General features: G+C 43.8%; 1 protein-coding gene across 1 annotated transcript in view; it reads left to right on the plus strand.

The window, feature by feature from the left end:
• Positions 1 to 4,345: 4,345 nt before the first annotated feature.
• Positions 4,346 to 22,891, plus strand: part of msrab (methionine sulfoxide reductase Ab) — a gene marked incomplete at its 5' end in the record, with an annotated part of 29,961 nt that continues 11,415 nt past the window's right edge. The window contains 6 exon segments of the mRNA XM_080042298.1: positions 4,346 to 4,387; positions 4,391 to 4,459; positions 4,463 to 4,658; positions 10,640 to 10,708; positions 10,951 to 11,070; positions 14,445 to 14,549. Of these exon segments, the coding sequence (XP_079898424.1) occupies positions 4,346 to 4,387; positions 4,391 to 4,459; positions 4,463 to 4,658; positions 10,640 to 10,708; positions 10,951 to 11,070; positions 14,445 to 14,549 (601 nt within the window).

Consider the following 22,891-nt stretch of genomic DNA (forward strand, 5'->3'; position numbering starts at 1 on the left):
GATGTGGAAGTGGAGTGTTTGCTGCAAATTTGTCTGGATTAAAATATTCAAAAACAATCGGATACAAATCCCAAACCCGCGCATATTAAGACGTGGTGACGTATAAGGAAGAAGCAATTGTGCCTAGGCCAGGATCTTTTGAAGCAGTGTGAGTGTCGGCCCTGGTCAAGGGATGGGAGGGAGGGGGGGGACAATTGTGTTTAGGCATAGCACGGATTAACCGGGCCAAGTGTGAGTGTGCCCTTACTTTACTAGAGAATTTCCATTTTATTCAGAACTGTAGTCCCACCATGTCACAGGTATTTTACATTCCAGGTTTATGTTTCAATGATATGGGAGGGCAATTCTGCATTTAACTTCTTTTACTTCACACAAGTGCATTTTGTTTCCAATACAACTATTTTTACTAGATTTGAATATTTTGAATAGGGCTTTTATTTTAATGGAGCATTTTCACAGCTTTGCTACTTTTGCTTTAGTAAATAAGCCAAAATACTTATTATTCTACCTCTGCCTGGGTTACTGTTTACAGCGCCATCAGGACTTTTGTTGAAAGATTTTTTCTGAAATTGAATGCTTTCAAAGAAAAAAATGCACGTAGATATATGATACAACAAAAAAGGCAGCTTAAGTACAGGATTCAAGGGGGCGCCATTAGCTCAGTTGGTAGGGCGTCCCCCCCATGGGCCTCGGCCAGCAGCGGATCCGGGTTCGATTCCAGCCCGCGGTCGTTCTCTGCATGTCACTCCCCTCTCTGCCCCATTTCAACTCTGTCTCTACACTATCAATAAAGCATAAAAATGCCCAAAAAATATCTTTAAAAACTAAAAAAGTATAGGATTCAACTGGCTTATTAAATTGTATTCAAGGGACAACAACCAATTGAGATCGAATATACCAAAGTCTGATGGGTGCAGGTAAGGGTTCATGTGACAGAGTCCCAAATAATTCATGTAGAACAGAGCTTCTCTTCCCACTCATGATCAATATTGAAAAGGAGCTATTAAAATTAAAACCTTGTCCCTAAAACAACCCCTCCAGTGCTGTGTAAGGCCCCCCTAATGAAGGAGCTCTCCAGATTAAAAAAATATGAAAAAACAAACATTTATACAATGAACTGAAATCACCAAACAAATTAAATCTAATTATTTGAACCACTGAAATAACAAATTCAAAACTCACAATAAAAGAATATGCTAAACAGGAAAGGTTGAGAGACAGAGTGACTTCTTCCTTTGCTATGTGGATTTTTTAGCTTTTTTTTTTATGACTTAGAATATTCATGAACAAGAGGGAACGTGTTCTTATATAATATACAGTATCATCATTCTCTTTAACAGTATTTGTGGTTTTGGCACAACGCAAAAAAAGCGGTTCCAGCTTCTCAAATGTGAATATTTGTTGATGTTCTTAGATACAGATGGATGGATGGATGGATAGATAGATAGATAGATAGATAGATAGATAGATAGATAGATAGATAGATAGATAGATAGATAGATAGATAGATAGATAGATAGATAGATAGATAGATAGATATAGTTAATTTATCTCCAAATGGAAATTGTGTTGTTGCAGTAGCACAGAATAAACAGGATAAAAAATAAAATATTCATTAAAAAAATGAACATAATCCATATTCACCTTTCCATGTAGCCTTTCCATGCACAGAAGGGAGTCATTGTAGATGGTTATTGCAGTTGGCAGGAATGACCTTCTGTACTGGTCTTTTTACAGTGGAGCTGAAGAAAAAAAGCATAAAAAACATGCTGAAAAGGCTGTGGAACTGTGGCGGACACTTTCCCCTTTTTTTCAGACAGAAAGGGAGAGAAGTCACCAGCAATAACATAGATTGTGTATTTGCTTCCATGAAGAAAACAAATGGAAGACACAACAAGCAACTTGGAAAGGTATCAACCATCATGCATATGTCCCTCAGCCTTTCATGCAATTGAAAAAAAAAACATCTTTCTCCCCCCTTTCCAAGGAGCCATGTGATTTATGTCAAGTGAAGTCAAGCACGGGCCAGCATATGAATCAAAATTTGTCAAGTTGGCTTTTCCCCACTCAGGCCTATGAATTGATACGGCATTGGTTTGAATATGAATCCCCGGAGAGCGCCACATTTGCTTTTAACTGACTCTATAGCTTCAGCGGAGCAATCAAAGCCTTTGTTTTTCACACCATCCCACAATCCCACCTGCTTGGGCGAGACGATGGAGGGCCCTTTGACAACAACGAGGCGGCGTGATTTATTATTCTAATTAGGCAAAGTGAGACTTTAGCAAAGCCACAATTACACTAAATTGCCAAAACAGTTTTCTGGCTGGCTTCTGTTCTGTTCAGATGTTAATCAGAGGTATAGCTATTGAGTCAAGGTGCAAACTGTTGTGAGTCCCACTATTGCTTGGTAATATCTTAAACAAACAAACAGACACTATAAAGTCTTGAATTGAATTACAAATGAGAAATTTGGCTTAACATTTGGAATAAAATTACATCTAATTGTCTAAACCAGGTAAATATAAACATTTAGCTTTCCAAGCGCCCCTCCGTCAAACAGAGGGCTTATCGTGCCACAATACCCGGATCAAATCTACCGCAGTGTTTAATTCCAGGTCATTTCATAATCTCTTTGATACTCACTCACATCTGCACATCTCTTCGCTCTCACTCACTGACAATCAAACAGCTGCAAGCTGGCACACTCACTAAATCCTCCGGTGCAGCACACAAACCGCACACACCAACATATGCAATCAGCTACCACACACGCGCGCACACACACACACACACACACACTTCTACTCAAATTACCTTCACACTTTAGGTTTTATTTATTCACTGCAGATATTCTTCTGAATTAAAATTAGATGCCTCCTTCATCACAGCATACAGCAGAGACCATGGGAAGTACTACATGTATTGATCGTGTGTTAGAGGAATGCACACATTCACAGATGCCCACACAGGGAGGAAATGAACACACACTGTGGACTGTCTGACTGTATGTACGTGGCTCCCATCCATCCCCGTGCTTCTCATCACCTTTTTGTCCCCTCCTTCTCTCTCCCTTTCTCGTCTTCCTACGCCACTGAAACACCCCAATCATCCTGCATCAACAGGCATGTGAACCCAGTGTTCGGTTCATCTCTCTCTCTCTCTCTCTCTCTCTCTCTCTCTCTCTCTCTCTCTCTCTCCCTCTCTGCCTGCTCTATTTTCATCTGTGCTTCCACTCTCCTGGCTTTCTGGTAATTACCTGGCATTTGCATTGCAAAGTCCCCTGTGCCGCCCTCAGCTCCTCCGCAGGTGATTGAGCTTCATTTTCCCGGTAGATAAGAGAGAGAGAAGAGGAAAAGAGAGGAAGAGGGAGAGGAAAGGAGGACTGCAGCAGGGTGTGATGTTATTCTGGCACGCAGGATACGGGAACAATGCCCCGGATTCTTTGTTACTATAGTAAATTGGCTGGTCCATAGCACATAAGACAATGCTTTAAGTGTGGCACACGTAAATAATCATTCCGATAACTATGACATTAGCGGTGTGTTTGTAGGGAATAAAAGCGAAAAGCAGTCACATCACTCCTGAGAGTTACCTGACCATGTGCAGGCAAGTGACTTCTATGGTGACTTTTCTCAGATTATTTTCAGGGGGCATTTTGCCTTTACTTGATAGTTTACAGTGGACAATAAGGCAGAAAATATGTGCGTGCAGAGTAAGAGGGGAATTACGTTTAACAGTATGTGTGCCATGCTATTCCCTCAATCAAGGGTGAGGCGGTTATGTTGTTTGCACCAGACTGACGCTCATGGAATTCTCATCTACAACAGACCGTACATCACGTCAGCTTTTTGACGACTGACGCCATGAACTTTCATTGTTGTACCGTTGTCCAGATGATTGATTGGCCTATGACTTGCTTGAGGAATTTGCACATTTTGTGCAAGTCTAAACTACAGCAGGCTGGTAGGCCTACCATACACATACAGGATCATTATAATCTTATCATGATGACCACAGATGCTTTTTAAAATAGGCCTGTAATGCAAGGTTTGAGCCATTTTGCAGGCTTTTAACAGTGTGGGCTCTTGAAGAACTCATCAGGATTGACCCAGAACATGCATGGAAAATGAACCTCAAAAGGGAAACCTACACACCCAGCATCATACATCCACCTCCGACCTGATCCTGCCAGAAGCCCCTCCCACTGAATGAGAGCCGATAAATGGCGCGAGCTCATTTGCATGCAGAACGGCTTATATGTATTTATATTTTATTTCGTTCCCGTTCACGGTGCACTGTAGGCTTTTGTGCCAAAGTCATATTAACCCCTTGATTAGTTAATATGCAGTGCACGACGTTGCCCACGCACGATGAATATTCATATTGATGGCGTTTTCGCCGCCTTCTCTCCACCCCTCCCTCCCTCCCACTTCCGTCCCGTCCTCTGCTGGAAACGTAACGGCGTGTCGCCATGGAGCCATCCCGGAAAACTCTGCCGGTGTCACTGTCATTCTCCCAAACACAAACACTCACCGTTTGGCTTTTCCTACTCTCTGTGTCGCTCGCTGCCGCTGACTCAATGACAGATAAGACAGTGCTGCCAAGCAGCAGAGACCGCGCTCTGAAAGGAAGAGAGGAGAAAATGGCCGTGGCAGGTAAATAACACGGCGACAACAAGTTGTATCTCAATTTGAGTTGGCACGAGCTCACACTCACAAGTGTCAACGTGCTTGCGCTACGTGCAATTAAACGCACGCGCGTGACCTCGTGAATAGTTCATTGCCTCCTGCTATCTAATTCAGGAATATTTTACAGCTGCAACAACTAATGGATATTTGAGTAGGCTATTATTGTTTAGCTGTTATCAGAGATGTTTTAAAGTACAGCTCAGCTTATAACCTTATTATTAAAGTGAAATTTAGAACAGTTAGTACAGCTAATGTAGCTATGATAGGCTATTGTTTTGGTTTTGGGACAGGAAGCGACATAGGTTGAGCCCCTGATTCCTGCCTTTTTTAGCTGGGTATGACTAAGTTTTTTGCTTTTCGTTTCCACTCTGAAGAAAAGACAGACAGCAAAAGGGGTTAAACAGTAGGAAATTAAAAGGTCCAGGGACACATTTTTTTTCAAATGTGTGTCTGTGCTTGACAGGGTCTTTAGTAGGGAGTCCTTATTATGATAAAATGATCTTGAACCTGTCTGTTCTTAACGTCAAGGGCCTACAACAAAAAGAGACACACATTTATTTACTGAGAAAGACATTGGATATGTCAATAACTATGTCTGTCAACAAACCTATTCTGGTGTAGCCAGTTTGTGCAACAACTCCTTAACTCTTGAGGGACATCCACCACCACTGCATTTTTTTTGGTTTTGCAATCCGTATAGGCCTAGGCCTATTCTCTGTGCTCTATGACATTTCTACAGGAATTGTTCTAAATAGTTGGCGATGAAAGCAGGACATACATACGCATTATTTTGCGACCTGCATTTATTATTTAATTAGTTCTTGCTTTGTCGGACTGAGTCAAACCTCTTCCACTCGTCTTAGCCTGTTTGATCCTTTCATTCTGCTTCTCATCGCACTGTATTGGGACTCCAGGCCTCGTAGGAGTATGCCACACAGGAAAAACATGGTTTCGATTTGAACCTGGTCCCTGTCTGCACCTACTCAGACTGCGGGGTCCACACAGTTGCATTGTGGGAGCTGGGTGTGAGTTCAATTGGAGGAAGCGGTGCCGCAGCGTCCAGGGGCCCATCTGGGCATTATGCGCATGAAGGCTCCGCCCCGTCGTAAGTTCCTGCTCCGTCTGTCGAAGCAGCTCGGAGACACCGCATGGCAGAAATCTCTTCCTCCCCTTCACCGTGGGGGGCAGCTTAGGTTGGGACGGGGTTGTTCTCGTGTGTGTGTGTCTAGGATGATTCTGTGTTTTTCAGTGTGGGCCAGCAAGCATGAGTAATTTAGGGATTGCAAGGACTGTCTCCACATATGCCCTGTGCTGTCCCAGTGTTATGTGTACGCAGGTGTGTATCTGAGTGCACACATTTATCACCTCTTAACAATTAAGATCACACATTTTTAAAGTTGCTTCCACCCCTCAAACCCTCTTTTTAAAGGAAGCTCCTTGTCCCGTGTGTTTCCCCCCTCGTTTCAGTCCTGTGTGATGTACCCGGTGACCTTGGCGAGAATGATCCTGTGGCAGATTGCTACATGGTAGGGGCACAGTGGCTATTATTTTGAGTCAGTGCAGGAAAGACTGCCAATATTTCTTCCAAACAGGATGGGGGAGGTCAGCTGACCAAAATCAATCTCTGTTATATGCTTCACTATAACTCTTTTAAAGCGGGCTCACGGCGAAGATATATTTCTGGCATTATTTCTCTGTTGTTTTCCCATCTCTGCCGTCTCCAGATGCCCTTGGATTTTCACAATAAGCTCAGAGGGGGAGGAAAAACTTGAAACTAAATGGGAAACCCTACTAATTAAGAATACAAACCGTATGTAAGTAAATTAAAGGGATTTGCTCATGGGCAGCCCTGTGGCTAACTGATTAGGACATTCAACGACTCAGCGCAAGACTCTGATATTTGGGGTTGCATGTTTTCTCCATTTCTGCTTGGTTTTCCTTCAGGTGCTCTGGTTTCTATCGAAAGTCAGTCACACCCAGCATTCCAAATCACATACGCATTCTTTTTACTATACTATACTGTATAGTAGCCTTATATTTTTCATCATAACACCGCACTTTGAACTTGACCCTTTTAATTATTTACCCGCTGCATTGCAGGTTGTTCTCTCTTGGTGGCTCAGTTGACGAGGGTAGTGGGTCAGACAGCCAAAACATGCTGGTTTGCACACTGCAAAATATGGCCGGATGTAGTAGGACATCTGCGTCCTTTTAGCTTACTGAATTACATTAATATCAATACATTATGTATTAGGACATCATAAATCTTTATTACTACATGGCATTACATTACACTAAATAGGGTGGAAGTATGGATATTGGAACGCAAGGAAAGTCACACCCTGAATAGTGAACACTGCAGTTTTCCGAAATGCATGCTGGGATTCAATTTAGCCCCCTCTGACACTAAAGAGTAAAGTAGTATAAAATAAAATAAAGATGAATGGTTTTACTGGTAAATCTGCAGAGGGACTGGAGAGCGTTTCTAACTTCGGCCCATATAGTTGGAAACAAAATGCATTTATTCATTTTTTGCCAACCAGGTGGGTGCCATCTCCATCTTTCCGCATGACAACAGTGTTTGTGCGAAGATACTTTGAGCAGGCCGCAACAGGATGTTCCTCCATCTTGCTGGAATGAGACAACGGAGCAAATGCTATAGTGCCTTCTCCTTTGCGACTCTTTCCGTTGCTAGGATACAGTATGTATGGAATGCATGTATGGCTTCAAGGTGGTACTCCTTTAGGATCCAGACTTTACATAGTTTTAACCGTCACAATACCAAGTTGGGTTGATTAAGGCCACAGCAGCATCAGTTCTTTTACGTACCGCTTAAAAATGGACCACCTCCCACCAGTCTTGCCTCCCCCCTGCCCTCCCCTCCCCTCCCTTTGCCCCACTCCGTCTCCCCCTACCCATCCTCCCATACAGCAGAGGGTCGTTGGCACCAGTATAAAGCATCAGCCTCCTCCGTCGACTCGTGCCTGACTCCCTGCCAACCTGTGTGAAGCTAGAAAGACGAATAGCGAGAGGGAGGGAAAGAGAGAGAGAGAGAAAGAGAGAATGGATTTTTGGAAGAAAATAAACAGAGCAGCCTGGAAGTCAGCCTCTCTCCGTCACCAGTATTGGCATCCAGGGATATAGCACCTCTCCCGTGTCTCTGCATGGCAGCGCTCGGACCTTCAGTGTGACGGGTGAGAAACACGGCTAGAATCAAAGGGCAACAACAATTAAATACACACCGCCCGAAACTAGTCTAACTTGTACGTTGTTAACCGCTATAGGCAACGGATAGATTGTGCCCTTGACTGATGGTAACCATTAAAACAACCATTGTGGCACGGCACCGGGTCCGATGTTTTGGTCCTCATCCAAACCGCCTACAAACACCAAGCTAAAAGCAAACAAAAGATGACCAAAGTATTCCGCCTTAGTCCCGCTGTACTGTATAGCCTGCACACTGCGTTTTAAGATATCCTCGGAAACAAACAAAGGCGCACAAAAGAAATTACGCCCATTTCTCATCCAAGTTGGGACAAAAATCCTTTTCATGAATCCTTCCCCCATATTCAGCCTGTTTTTCTTCTTTTGTAAGCTCAAGTCAGTCACCCTCCCCGCTTGTTTTTTTTTAAGTTTTTTTTTTGTCATCTTTTGCTGGCGTAGTGAGAAAGTGTAGTGAGGGTATTCAGCCAGTTTTTTCTCTGTGCCTTGTCTGTGTGTGTGTGTGTGTGTGTGTGTGTGTGTGTGTGTGTGTGTGTGTGTGTGTGCGTGTGTGTGTAAGGTAGGGGTAATTCTGGCAGAATGGGGGCGTGTGTGGGTGCTGTGCTGGCAGGGGGGAACGCTGGGCTAGGCACAGTGAAAGGAACCAGCTTGGCACCACCTGGACCTCTGCCAGCTTCTCCATGGGAGAAATACCCACAGCATAGGTCCGTGTGTGTGTGTGAGCAATTGTGCGGCTGCTTGTTGTGTGTGCGCACGCAGGCAGGGGTGCGTGCACGTGTTTGCGCGAGGGGAGCAAGGGATGATGGGAAGGCGGTGTGAGGAAGAGAGTGTGTGAAGTGAAGATGGAGAGAGACGAGAGGGCGGGACGGAGAGCTTTGGCTCAGGAGTTGGCTTCTCTGGACAGTGCTGTGTCGGCGTGTTCTTGGCTGCCTTTTTATTTTTACCTCTCTCTTTTTTTGTTTGTTTATATGTTTGCTTGTTTGTTTTCCCTGTGTTCTCACTTGGATGAAGTGCCTGGAATTTTTATATAGCGCCCAAAGGCATGGTGGTGTGTGAAAGCCAAAAAGAATCCTTCACTGCCTTTTCTGCCACCCTCATCTGTTGCGTCTAACTGGCGATTTACTCCTTTTATTCTTTTGGCAGGCCGATCTCTCCTCCTCCCACTCATACTCCTCTATCACACACTTTTCTCTCTCTCTTACTCTCATTTTCTCTCTCCCTCATTTGGCGACTTCTGTACTTTAAAAAAAATAATCTCCCTGGCCGGAAAAGGGCAGGATAAGAAGGTTGGGAGTTAGTGAGCAGAGGTGGATGGAGACGCAACAAAATCCAAAGGAGAAGGATGAAGATTTTTCCTGTCCTCCCACCACTTTAAGTCCCTTGCTCGCCGGACTGAGAATCAAATAACTGACACAGATCTACTTTGGTTGCAAGTGACTTTGCTTGTGATCGTGACCTGGCAGAACCTGGCCAAATAACCTGCTGCTAAAAGACAGAACTGCCGCACAACATGAGGGCAGGAAAGGAATGCCCGAAGGCAGCCAGTCCTTTATGCTCCTGCAATCTGTCACAGGGAAAAAATATTAAAAGTTTATCTAAATAAAACATTTCCGTAAAGCCCCTATAAGCCCAAATCCACAAAATTATTCTATGTAAATTGGGGAGTTATTCTATGTAAATTGGGGAGTTAGTTGCATGATACTATTATTTATTATTATTATTATTTATTTTCAATCAGATTTTTGGAAAAGCATATTGAGACAGCCAACTTTGACAGATGGTATCAGCTATCTTTTGCAAAACACTTCTTACGCTTCTTATCTTGCTTTACAGTTATCTGTCTGAAATAAACTGCCAGGTAACTGGTCTTTAGTCTGTTGTCACTATTAGGCTTCATCCGAGGCCTATATCTAGGAAATTAACTATTGTGTCTCAATCAGATTAGAGATTGGTTGTATTCAGGTCAATGTCACACATCGCATCCGTGAGCGCCCTGGAGAGCAAATCACACATTGAACTCAGAGCAAGCGGCCATTATTGGCATGTGCCTAAGCTTTTAGTGTACCCCGTGGCCTGTTTATCTGTAGACTTATATTAGTGGTTGCAGTACAAACCAGCCTTGCTTAGTGGAGATTTAGTCTTCTTAAACCCTAATCCTGCTCACACATCTGTGGGACACACACACACACACACACACACTTCCTTTTTAGAGCTCTAATTCCACACAGCACAGTTGGCGGTAGAGTGCCTTCACCCCACCGCCACCTCTCAACACTCCAGTTTGTTTTACTTATGAGGTATTTTTAACATAGCGAAGATTAGGGCAGCGTTGGGTCTGCTCGTGAGGTTAAAGAAGCACGTGCCCCTGAAGTGTCATAGTTGGTTCACTCAGTGGTGCCAAGCTTAGCACTTAATACCATCACTTTCGAAAGGCACGCCAAGAAAAGATCAGAAAATAACTGTGCCGATTGTGTAATTGTGGGTATTGAGGGGAGGACAGAAGGGATAGAGCGGCGGTCAAAGCCGTTTTAATCTCTTAAATGTCTTCCAGTACAGAGGCTTCTGTACTGCAAGGGTCTGATCCGCTGGCCCTGGGTCAGCCTGTATAACGAATGGCAGACCTAGGAGGCCACTAATGGGCCTATCAACTGGCAAACTATCATTTGAACTGGTGCAACAAAGTGTAACCATTTAATTTCACATCTGAACACTGTGTCCCTTCGCAGAAAAGCATGTAGTCAATGGGAATCCCACTGTGGAGCCTTTTCCAGAAGGCATGAAAACCATCATGTTTGGTGAGACTGCACAATCGCACAACTTGAACTTAGAATCAACCCAATATGTGTGTGGTTATTGACTTACAACTCTGTAGATGGTTGAACCAAAGTGCTAATAGTGTGTGTGTGTGTGTGTGTGTGTGTGTGTGTGTGTGTGTGTGTGTGTGTGTGTGTGTGTGTGTGTGTGTGTGTGTGTGTGTGTGTGTGTGTGTGTGTGTGTGTGTGTGTGTGTGTGTGTTGCAAACTGTCTTTATATCCAGGTATGGGTTGTTTCTGGGGAGCAGAACGACTTTTCTGGAAGCTTCAAGGAGTCTTCTCCACACAGGCTGGCTACGCCGGCGGCTTTACACCAAACCCCACTTACCACGAGGTCTGCTCAGGTAACACACTTTGCACCAAACGTCTTGTTGCACATTTCCATATATGGGTTAAACAACAATCTTTTAATTTAAAAAAACATATAGAATATACTGAACATTAATAAAGTTGTATAATAACACAATGCAATAATTAACTTTAATTATTTAAACAAATCTAAAAAAAGCTAAACTTGTACGTCAACATCCTGTCGGGGTGGGCTGGGTGGGGGGATCTTATGCCTTAGAATGGTCAACAGAAAATAGTGGTTTTGAAGCCTTGACTTTTTCAAACCTCTGTATACCTTTAAAACGATTATTGGCCCATGCCTAGCTCTCATTTTCTTGCCGCGTTGCCTTCATCTGCAGTCAACTACTCAGAAAGCACTGCTCCAGATGGGCTGCACCCCCCCCTGTCCCCGCCCCCCCATGACCTACTTGTAAGGATTGGGCTCCGTACTATGCTGTATTGCGGCGTTTTTTGCCAAGAGAGGTTACTGCGTATGAAGCGCAATAAACGGGCTTCTTTCCCTGAATCTACAGTTTTGGCGAAAAAAACATGATGTTAAAGATACAAGCTAAAATTCTGTGCATTTGCTATCAAAGCCATGGAAGTTTTTTTGGCTTTCTGTTTTCCACGCCATCAGATTCCAAATAGATTTGTGTTGGGCGTTATTAAATAATTATAATGTAGAGGACTGGCTTCGTCTTATTCTGTATGCCACGCTTGTATTTTAGGAATGGTGAGTGTTAGTTTTTGGGCTTCTAAATTTCGGAGGGGGACACCAGCACAGGCGCGGCATGGGGCGGATATGGAGGGGAATGGGAAAGACGCTTGCTTTGGTGCTTGGCTGGCAGACTTTCTGAGCAGAGCCCTTCAAGCTTGTTCCTATATCTGCCTGTCTCTCTTTCTGTCAGCTTCCCAGGCAAAAACAAGATGGTCAGCTGACGACAGATGACAGGAAGAGAGATTGAGCAGGGAACGGGTAAAATAACTTTTTGAGTTGGGGGAAAGAAAATGTCCAGTAAAAAAAAAAAAAAAAAGTGTTAAAAAGTATGGTTGCCTGTCCATCGGCTGAGAGAGTGCAGGCGTCGCTCCAGTGGCCGTGACTGAGCAGAACACTGCGACGGTGTGAGACCGAGGAGCTGTCAACACAGCCAGGGCAGGACAGGCAGCTGGACAGACGGATGGACAGACAGACAGTCAGGAAGCTGGATAGACGGACAGACAGGCAACTGGACAGACAGACAGACAGACAGACAGACAGACAGTCAGGAAGCTGGATAGACGGACAGACAGGCAACTGTACAGACAGACAATTGACAAACAGACAGACCGAGCTGATGGAACTGTCAGAGGAGCCAGGGAAAGGAGGGAAGGACAGGCAGAAAAACAGGAGAAGTTGAGGCGCAAGTCAGAATTGTCTCCAGGGGACAGCAGACAGACAGACAGCTGAGAGATGGATAGAAGGAAATGTTGTTACCAACCAGCCTTTTTCATCTCTTAACAAATTCCCAGTACAATCCTATTTTGCAGTGCAGAATTAGGAGTTGATGCGGTGACCTTTTGTGCCTATGTAGGCTGTACAGTGTTGCACGGAGTTAAATGCTCATACCTAATTGGTTATCAGTGTCTCTCAAATCCCCAAATATGATTCAAATCAATGTTTTATCCTCTGCCCAAGTTGAGGCAACTCAAACAACTGGTTACATTTGGTGGAAAGATTGTAGTCATGGTAACAAGAAATCAATGTCGACTGTTGGCACAGGATTTGGCATGACCTATTTCCCCCTGTGTCAAAAAGTCATCCATTTCATTGACTCAACCATCCACTTTGACCTCCTCTCTGAGACATGTTAACACTGCACTTTCTTCTGTCTTTCTTGATTAGAGAAGACAGTTATTACAACCACAAGAGGAGGCTTGTATAGGAAAAAATAACCACAGGTAATTATAAGTGTTTGAACAAGCGACCCGCGCTGGCGTTTTTCTGGTTAGGACGTTCTCTCCATGTCAAGTTTTACTGTACCAAACTGTCGAGAACAATTAAACCAAAAAGGGTGATTACGTTCCCACTGCTGAAGAGCCCTCCTGCTAAACATTGGATCTCTAGCTGCTCTAGTGGTGCTGGTCCACATCACTTCTCAGCCTTTCGCTCTCTTCAAGCGGGAACTTTCATGGTGCGAGTTCACCTTTTTTTATCAACAAGTCCTGACAGCTGCTTTCTACCGTTCTTGTTGACTCTCCTGCACCATGCCTGCTAACCCACAACCCAGAGCAATGCTTTCATGGCTTACATAGCGGACTCCCACACCAATATGCAGTAACCTTACTTTGAATAAATTCCACTGGTTTTAATTATCACTCTTGCTTGGACTACCTTCCTATCACATTCTCTTACCCAGTTTGTGTCAGTATGTGTACATTGTAAAGAAGAAGACATGCACAAGTACAAAAAAAATAATACTTATGACAGACTGCTAGTATCCACTAAAAAGTCTCCCCATTGTTGAGTTGTTAAGGTAACAACTGTAGAAACTGGGGAAGTCTTCCATCTTCATTTGGCTTGAGGTGATCGTCTGGGCACGCCAAGTGTCATTTAAAAATAATTTATGTCTCAGGCCAGATATATGAATTTGGCAGCCCTTCTCCTATTGTCCATGATGCACTTGATCTGTCTATCGTGTGTGTGTGTGTGTGTGTGTGTGTGTGTGTGTGTGTGTTTTTGGGCCTGTGCATGTGTCTGTGTAAACATGAGAAGGGAATAGCTATTATTGATACAGTCCTATGTTAGCACACATTTTTTTTAGAAAGATATTTGCGTTGAGGTGTCTGTTTGTGTGCGTGTGTCTGTGTCTCTCCATGGAAATTCACCTGCAAGTGGGACCTAAAGCAAGTTTGAGGATGCCCGCAGGCAGCTTGATGAAGCTTTGGGGTCCTGGCAGCTGTAGACAGTAGCGAGTGTCTTGTCTGCCTTTGGATACTTTCACCATAACCTCATGCCTTTCTCTTTCACTCACTTTCTTTGCACCTCTCTCCATCACTCTCTTTCCCTCCTATTGTGCCATTAGCAATAACATAGCTCGGTGTGAATTCAACCTTAATGTCTTTCAGTCTTGGCACATGCGCTCAATGACACGTACACTGTTAAAAAACCAAAGGATTGCTATTTGTTTTCGTTTCACTGTCCAATTTTTTACAGGCAGTTTTTATCCTTTTTATAAGCCATGCAGACATCATGATTTTGGTGTTAGTCGATCATTGTGTCCAACAATTCACAGCATTTAGGAGATAACAGTAGAATAAGGTTGAGGGACCAATGGCTAACATACATCAAAGGTAAAATTGCTGTACAACAAGATTTTTTGACAAATACAACTTTGTGCTTCTCCTTTAGGTCTGACGGGTCACACTGAGGTGGTGAGGCTAGTCTTCTCCCCTACAGACATCAGCCTTGAGGAACTGCTCAAACACTTTTGGGAGAGCCACGATCCTACACAAGGTAGACTCACTTGCGCATGCACACAAAGCCATGAAGTCGCCCCTAATATAAGTCCTTCCCCATCCCAAAGGGGCACCGGGTGTATTAGAGCAGAAGGATGGTGCCCAGACGTGTGCCTGTGTTTGTGCGTTGTGGCGGGGGGGAGGTCTCATGGGTGTAAGTGCACGCCAGACAGTGTTAATGTGTCTGAGATCCAGCCATCCATGGAGAGACACACACCAGTGTGGTGCGTGTTCAAGCACAGGCTGCAGAAGAAAACCCCTCACCGTTTTAGAGCATGGGCATGGAATGCACTTAAATCCAACGACAATTGGCGAAACTTTGCTGTGATGGCGTAACATTTCACCAGGAATAAATCCAATAGGGTTCTATGCAATTGCGTTTTCACTCGGGTTAGGTTTTGATCCATTTTTCCCAACCCTCAGTGATGACTAAAACCCCATCCCCCACAAGCCCTCTCTACATCACTTTTGAGTCTCTTATTTTCTGTGCTCACTGGAGGAGGTGATGTAAGAACATTAATGCGCCTGAAAGTGTGTGTGTGTGTGTGTGTGTGTGTGTGTATTTATTTATGTTTGTGTGTGTATGCGAGTGTGAAAGGACGCGGAAAGAGGTACTCTCCTCTCTTATATTGAGTGTTGGGAGGGGCATGACAAGTTGGAAAGAGATGGATCAAAAAATTCATAGGCCCAACCTTCAGCCTTAAAACAGGCTTGTACACACACACACACACACACACACCGTACCACGCTTGGTGACTGTTCGGTTGTAGATGTTTTCTCATTCGCAGTGGGACCTAAATGCACTAAAACGTCTGCCATGTATTGTGCTTGTACCACACAAACCCATCTAAAAGCGTACATACGCTGACAGAGCAGCTGTGTTTTTCACATGTTCTTCACATTTCCACTTCACCTGTTCAACTAGAGGTAGAGAAAAACTAAAAGAAGCGAAGGTAGAGGAGGCTTTTTGCCTTAAGGTTCTTCCACATCATCCCAATCGGACGAGGTTCTACTGCTCTTCACCGTAGCCAATGGCAGAGACGCATTTCACTATGGGCAAAGGCACACGCAGAGAGTCAAGCCCGGTCGAGCCACGGGGCAAAGGCAGTGAGGCCAAAAGAGTAGTCATGCATTTCCCCTGACTCACTGCCTTGTCTCATCTCATGTTTTATTAATAGCATGCAGCTTATTGACTATGCACTCTGCTCGTTGGCTTTTCTTTTTTCTTCTTTTTGTCACATTTAAGACTAAGCGAAGTATTCTGAAAAAACCCTCAAACTCAAATATAAATTTCTCTTTGTCTAGATTTGTCACTCCTTGCGCGTGACTTAAATGTAAATCCCTGACGTTTCTCTCTCTTCTTCGACTCATGGTTCACATGTAGCAGAAATTCCTCTGATTTGACAAATGTGGCATGGAGTGGTGGAAAGGGGCCCGCTGGCTGTGCCTTCACGCATGCTTAAGCTCCAATTTATTCCGTCCACCTTAGAGCTGAGCTTAAAAGAGAATGGAGAAATTAAGGAACTTTCGCTCTCTTTTTCCCCCGCGACAGCGCAGATTCCACTAGAGATCATCATATATGGAGTCAAGCCCTAGAACATTACGAATTCTGTTTTTCTCCTGACACGATCAACATCCTGGTTTATATATGCACACTGAGTGCCTATGGAGCTATCATGTACACATGCATATTCAGTTGCATGCAACACTTCATTTTAATGCATGCACGTGGGTGTGTATCTGCAAGTGTCTATGCACATGTGTGTGTATGTGTTTGGAGATCTGTGCTTTGCCTCAGTTCAAAAGGGTTTAGTCCCAACAACGTGATGTCGGGCTGCGTCTGCTCCACCAATCCCAGCCTGGATAGCAACATTAGCAGCCAATCAGAAACTCCCAGCAGCCTTTGCTGTGTGCCCTCTTTCCATATTCAGCAACTCTAGTCTCAATCTGCTGGCTTTACTGGGATGTTGCATAAAAGACCCCGCATTCAACACGCTCCCAAATTAAGTTTCCTCTGTATGCATTGAGGCAACTCTTTGGAAACATACCTACACATGGAAAGGCGCGATCACAGATGAACTTTCAGCAGTCAAAGTGACATCTACATGTCAGAGGGCAACAGCAGCACTGTTTCATCGTTGGGGTTGGAAGCATGATGTGATGTATTTAGAACGATCACTGGTGATATGCAAACACATCTTGCTCTTCTTTCACACACTGCAGACCTATTAGGCACACATTTCCATACACAAGCATACTGTTCACTTCACATTATGCACAAGTGCTCATTATGCCTACTCATAGGCAGCTTTAGTCCATTTGTGCGTACAGAACACACACACACACACACACACACACACACACACACACACACACACACACACACACAAGCAACCACATACTGTGCATGCATAGGGTGCAAACAGCGGAACCAAATGGCAGGTCAGTCTGTTTGTTGGATACTTCCCTGTTACAAAAGATAGGCCCAATTTCACTCCCTGCACTCCCTGTCCCCTTGTGCTCCCAGTGAAGGATAGAAGCATCTTATCCGGCCACTTCTTAACGCTGCCAACCTGTCAACGCAACCTTTTATTTTACTGTAGTTCTACTCCCATAGTCGCACTACCACTCTTTCTGCACATAAGGTCACCCCCGTTCATCTTCACCCTTTTTATCTGTGATTTTTCTTATGCCTCCTTTCCCTTACACCCATCAAATTTTCCACATTCATTCTTTCCCGTTCCCTCTCACCTGCACCCCCCACTCCTGTCCTCTTTGCAGTGAGTGAAGCGGAGGGGCGAGCGAGTGAGCAAACGGCCCGGAGCCCGTCAGCACATCCGCAGTGAGTCGACCGCTCCCCGAGGCCATCCGCTCATCACACAAACACACTCACATCCACTCACTCCACTTTTATCTCTTAGTCACTCTCTCCTCCCTGCTCCCCCCTCCTTCCTCCTCCTCCTCCACCGCCCTTCATCTTTAACAACCAAGGCTTTTCCCCTCCTCTTTGTTCCCTCCTCTTTTCCTCTCCATTCCTTCCTCTTCCTCTTGTTCCCTCCATCCCCTCTATTTTTTCGAGGCCATGCAGTATTTACGCTGTAGGCTGCCGATGCTGCGTCAGTGAACAGGCATCACACAGGCCTACGCCGAAACTCAAATGCACAGGCAAGATGGCCGAGGCGGCTGTCCTCATTTAATAACTTCTGCACGTACATGCATGCTCACCCTTGTAGGTTGGAGGCGCACGGCATAAAAGAGAAGTATTGCACTTCTATTAAATGGTCGCAAATCAGTGGTGGTCATTTTTTATTCATTTGAGCTTTTTATTTTCATTATTCTTTTAACAAGTGAAGTAGCTGCATTGAGTTTATGTCCTGTCTTATGCTACAAAAAGAGCTTATCACATGGAATATAAAATATGTCTTGTCACACATACACATGGATCGGGTCAGAAAACCAAACAGACATACATAAAGCTGTCTTCCATCTGCCAAGTCACGCTGGCGGGCCTTACTTTCTGACAATTGAATGGTCATGAATATTCATTTATATAATATCTTCACCCCAGCTGGCGGCGACACACGTCAATTCCCTGTTGGGGCAACCCTGTGTCCCCCCCGTGTCACCACATCCCTCAATTTAGGGATGCCCCAGCCATCTAAAGGCAAACCCCCTCCCAGGAGGTGACCTTGACCCCTGACCTGTGACCTCTGCAACCCCCACACTTCTAACTCAACCCCTTGCCTCTCCAACGGTTGGCTGAAAATGGCGTACTCATTACCAGGTGTCAGTTATTACACCCTCACACGCGCTGACGGCCCTAATTTATGGAGATTGCGGCACGTGTGTGCACACTGTGTGTGGGGGTTGAGTTATGTGTATCCATCTGATTATGTTATACTTATACGTTTTTCAATTTAGAAGTCATGTGTGTTTGTGTGTGTGCTTCTGTTAGACAACATTTTCTGGTCACTTTTGTGCACTTGTTCACCTTGCATGTAAATAAATACTCACAGATACCAACCTAATGTAACAATAAAGCATAACAAACAATACTGGATTAGTGAAATGGAAAAGGATGAGAATAATAATGTAATGATAATAAAGAGTGCACAAAAAACATTGTTACAACATTACATCCGCACCTGAGCTTTGATTGTGGACTGTAGAAAGAGACTTCAGCATCACTGTTTTGCATAATGCATAATAATAATGACACCAAATAACACACACAAACGACACAAAGAAATGTGCTCGGAGCCTAAATATTTGCAGCTTCAGTTTCAGGCTGTCAACATTATCACACATACAAAACAATATGAATTGCCCTAAAAAGAATTCTGCTGAAACAAGATGTATACCGTTCGAAAATCAATGCTTTGCTACAAATGGATCGCCTACAGGGAAGTGAGACTGACTGTAATTCATTCTGGAAAGATGTAAGAGTTTTAAGTATTATTGCTATCGAATTGGGAACAATCACCATCAGACAATATTTCTGTTTACTTTATTTAGAATTTGTTATCTGTAAACTTGATGGAAAATGTGCTTGTTTCCAAAGCTGCTTGTTAATATTGAGAGGGATAAAAGGATGTTCTACACATATTCAGATCATTTGCTGGGACTGCTGCCTTGAACACAGTCTAAAAAAGAAAATGAATAGCCAAACATTATCATATGATATCACAGATTGGAATACTGGGAGTTTTAACTAGTGCTCTCATCCGGACCGACTTGAGCACAACGGTAGAACAAGCTTGAGTTGTTAGATTTAGATGCAGCTAAAAATAAACAGCGTAAGGGCCAGAATCACAGTGCTCTGACAACATGCCCAGAACCGTGAAGTGATCATGTTAGAGATCACTGATTCAGTGGAGAAAAGAAAACCGGAGCTAAGGAGGGAGCAATAAAACCGTTTTTTAAAAAGAGATGACGGTAATTACTGCAGTAATCTACATGATGTGGCTGTACACCTTAAGAGTTGTGTATACATATACACACACACACATGCGCTTGCACAGTACTGTTGCCAAGGCACACACTGTCCCACTGTTGGTTTAGGGTGACAGCCAGCAGACATCACTTTCTGTTTTGCGCTGTATGTTAGAATATATATGTCACTTATTCACCCCCCTTAGTGTATATACTATATTTTGTGTGCTGTGTGTGTTTGCACGTGCAGGCGAGTGTGTGTGTCCGCTGGGGATGCTCTCACCATCCCATCTCCGTACTCTGCCTCTGTCTCCAGCGCATCAGGAGCGGCTTACATAAGAACAGGGCAAAAATAGCAGCTGAGAGGAGGAGAGGGCTCTGTTGGCACGCACACAGTCGTAACGGGACCGAGGGGCACAGCACAACCCAGAGTACTATCTCTCACACACACACACACAGAGGGAAGACTGCAGTTATCAGGCATTATACTTCTTCTTTTATTATCATTATTCGTGTGCTTTTTCTTCTTAGTAGTAGTAATAACGATAGCAGGTCCGTCTGTCTGCATCAGCTTAAAAAAAAAAAAAAAAAAAAACGCAAATAAATAGCCCCAGTTGCTGCTTCAGCTTGGGCACAGGGTAGGGCTAGGTAAGGGTTTTCCCTGTGTAGACCTGAAGTGGGTGAACAAGTATGACAATTGTGCACCAGGGAGGGGGTATGCAGGTAGGGGGTAGGAATGGAGAGCTTAAAAAAAATAAGAAAAAAAAAACTGCAATAGATTGTTCATTAGTGCTCACTCTGCTGCAGTCCTAATTGGTACGCGCTGCCAAGTGCAATAATTTCAAACTCACTTCAAATGTTTTCTTCCTCCACGCTCAGAAGGATGCAAAAAGTCACCAATTATGCAGAAACATTTCTTAATTGCAACACTGACAATAGCTCGACTGCTGAAATGTTTATTCTTTAGTCTTCATAATTAAATGTCTTTTCTTGTTTTACATCTATTTGAGTGCTGAGTGCCCTGATGGAATACAGAGGCAGTGAGGGAGACAGAGGGGAGAGAGGGACGGAACATAAAAAGGTGGGGAGGTTAGGTAATCTTAGCTTTTACAGTTGTTAACGGATGAAGGATCATCATGTGTAAAAAGATGCCAAGGGAGAATAAGCTGGGGCCAGGTCACTGGTTCTTTCGATGTGAACGCAAAAAGGGACAGGCATTGGCAGTACAGCGCTCTCACTCTTTTTCCTGATTCTTTCTTAAACTTCTCCTTTCTGCTTTCTGCTCAAACACAACACCGAGCCCTAAAAGTGTATGCATGCACGTTTGTGTATGCAGATATGTGCAATAATGTCTGTTGGAGATTGTAGATACCACCTTTTGGGACTTGAGATACTCGACCACCCTCCCACTTTATCTTATTTCTTCCATTTGTGTTGAAGGGGCTACTTTAAAATGTTCTCATTTGGGGGGGGGGGGGGATAGGGCAATTAATTAATATTTTTGACTTGGCGGGCATAGGTCAGTGAACCTGAGAGTGTGTGTGCGTGTGTGTGTGTGTGTGTGCGTGTGTGTGACGTAGCCCCTCCCTTTCGGTACACCCCCCATTACCCTCTGCTTTCAGAGGCAAGGCCCTCATGCATAATGCAGAGAGAACAGGGAAGCTCTCATTAATAATTACTGCCGCCTTTGATGGATGGAGAAAATAACGAAGGGGGCTGTTAAAAATGGAGAGACAAGAGAGAGGCTGGTTTGGGGGGGGGCGGAATCAAAGTTTTTTTGTGTGGTATTTGTTGCCGTTGTAGTTCTTTTGATGACTGGATGCTTATGGGGATGGATGTGGATTTAGTAATAGTCGAAACCTACGCTCATGTTTTGAAATGTGTTACTATTTTGACTGGAGAGTAACTCCTCTTCCGATGGTGTAGGTATAATTGCCTTTGTGTTGGAAACTAGCTACTAGGGTGTTGGGCTAGTCAGATCCTCTGGGTCAGAAGGGAAGGTCAGAGGGAACGGCAATGCTATAAGACCCCCTGCCAGCCGGCGAATCACAGTAAAGGCTCTGGTGGACAGCCAATGACAGAGTGGCTCGGTGGCCTTTGATGAAGGGGGGCCACCACCATTAGCCCCGTCACTGAACAACAGCACTGGGGGCAAGATGGCCGACATCCAACACTGCAGAGATGTAGAGAAAAGGTTGGTAGAGAAGGGTGCACAGACCAAATGAGAGAATGGCTTGAATTGAAAGTGGTGAAATAAGACAAGAAACATGGAAATCATTTAAATTAGAAAGTGTGTTTATGAAATGGTAAAATATTAAATCAGGGATGTTTGGCAGTATTGACATGTTGGTCAGTCCACCACTTAGAACCATCTCAACAACTATTGGAAAGACGGTAATGAAATATGGTTAACTCGACATTAATGCTCCCCAAAGAATGAGGCCTTATGACTTAAGTTATCTCCTGAACTCTCCACCAGTTGGTTGACATAAAAAAATGTTAAGCGGAATGTCTCCGCAATAACTGGATGGATTGCCAGGAAATTTGGCACGCACCAAATACCTGCAAAACTAGTTATACTCCCTCTACTCTCTTTTTCTTAAGCTTTTTTTTGTGGGTTTCTGTGGAATATTAATTTATTCATTTTCATTTGTGGTGAACATATTAAAGGAAATAAGCTTTTCACTGAGCAGCACATTTTGTTCAACGGAGTAATCTCCACAACACACAAAAAAAAATCATATTTGAACAACTCAAGCATTTAATATTGTTGATGCAAATTCTCTGAGGCATTCACTATGTGTCGGAGAGCGGGCGACGTCTGCTTGTCTGCTCTGATTTGCATGAAGATGAATACTTATAGCCATTATATCCGAACAGACCGTGTCACAGATAGGTTGTGACACTCTACGATGTAAAGTAACATTTAATCTAAAGAGAACAAGAGATACTGATCACTGTGTCAGGCAGATGCCAGCTTCTTGTGGCTCCAGCTTGTCTGCACATTTATTAAAAATAGTTTTTATTCCACAATATTTATGGGAAGCAACATATGAAACAGGTTATGGGAAGCAACGTATGAGTCAATGTTATGTAAGTGCAACGTACAGTAGCCTATGTTGTTTGACAAAATGTTGGGTTGAGTTTAATAACACTCTTCATATCGTTGAGAAATAGTTTCATGAGACACTTTATGGCAATTCAGGATGTGTGAAATGGGGAAACCCCCCCCCCCCCCCCCAAAAAAAGCGTTTCGCATTGGGCCCAATTTTAAACATTCTAAAGCTTATAAACGCATTGTGGCCAACTCTGATTGGTTAATAATGTTTTTTTTTCTTTTTCATCTAAGAATGTCATCTAATTTTTGAGGATAGACCTGGCAAACTTATGTCTAATGTTAGAAGACAA

This window comes from Ammodytes marinus (genome assembly GCF_949987685.1).
Source record: "Ammodytes marinus genome assembly, chromosome: 15".
Taxonomy (NCBI): Eukaryota; Metazoa; Chordata; class Actinopteri; order Uranoscopiformes; family Ammodytidae; genus Ammodytes; species Ammodytes marinus.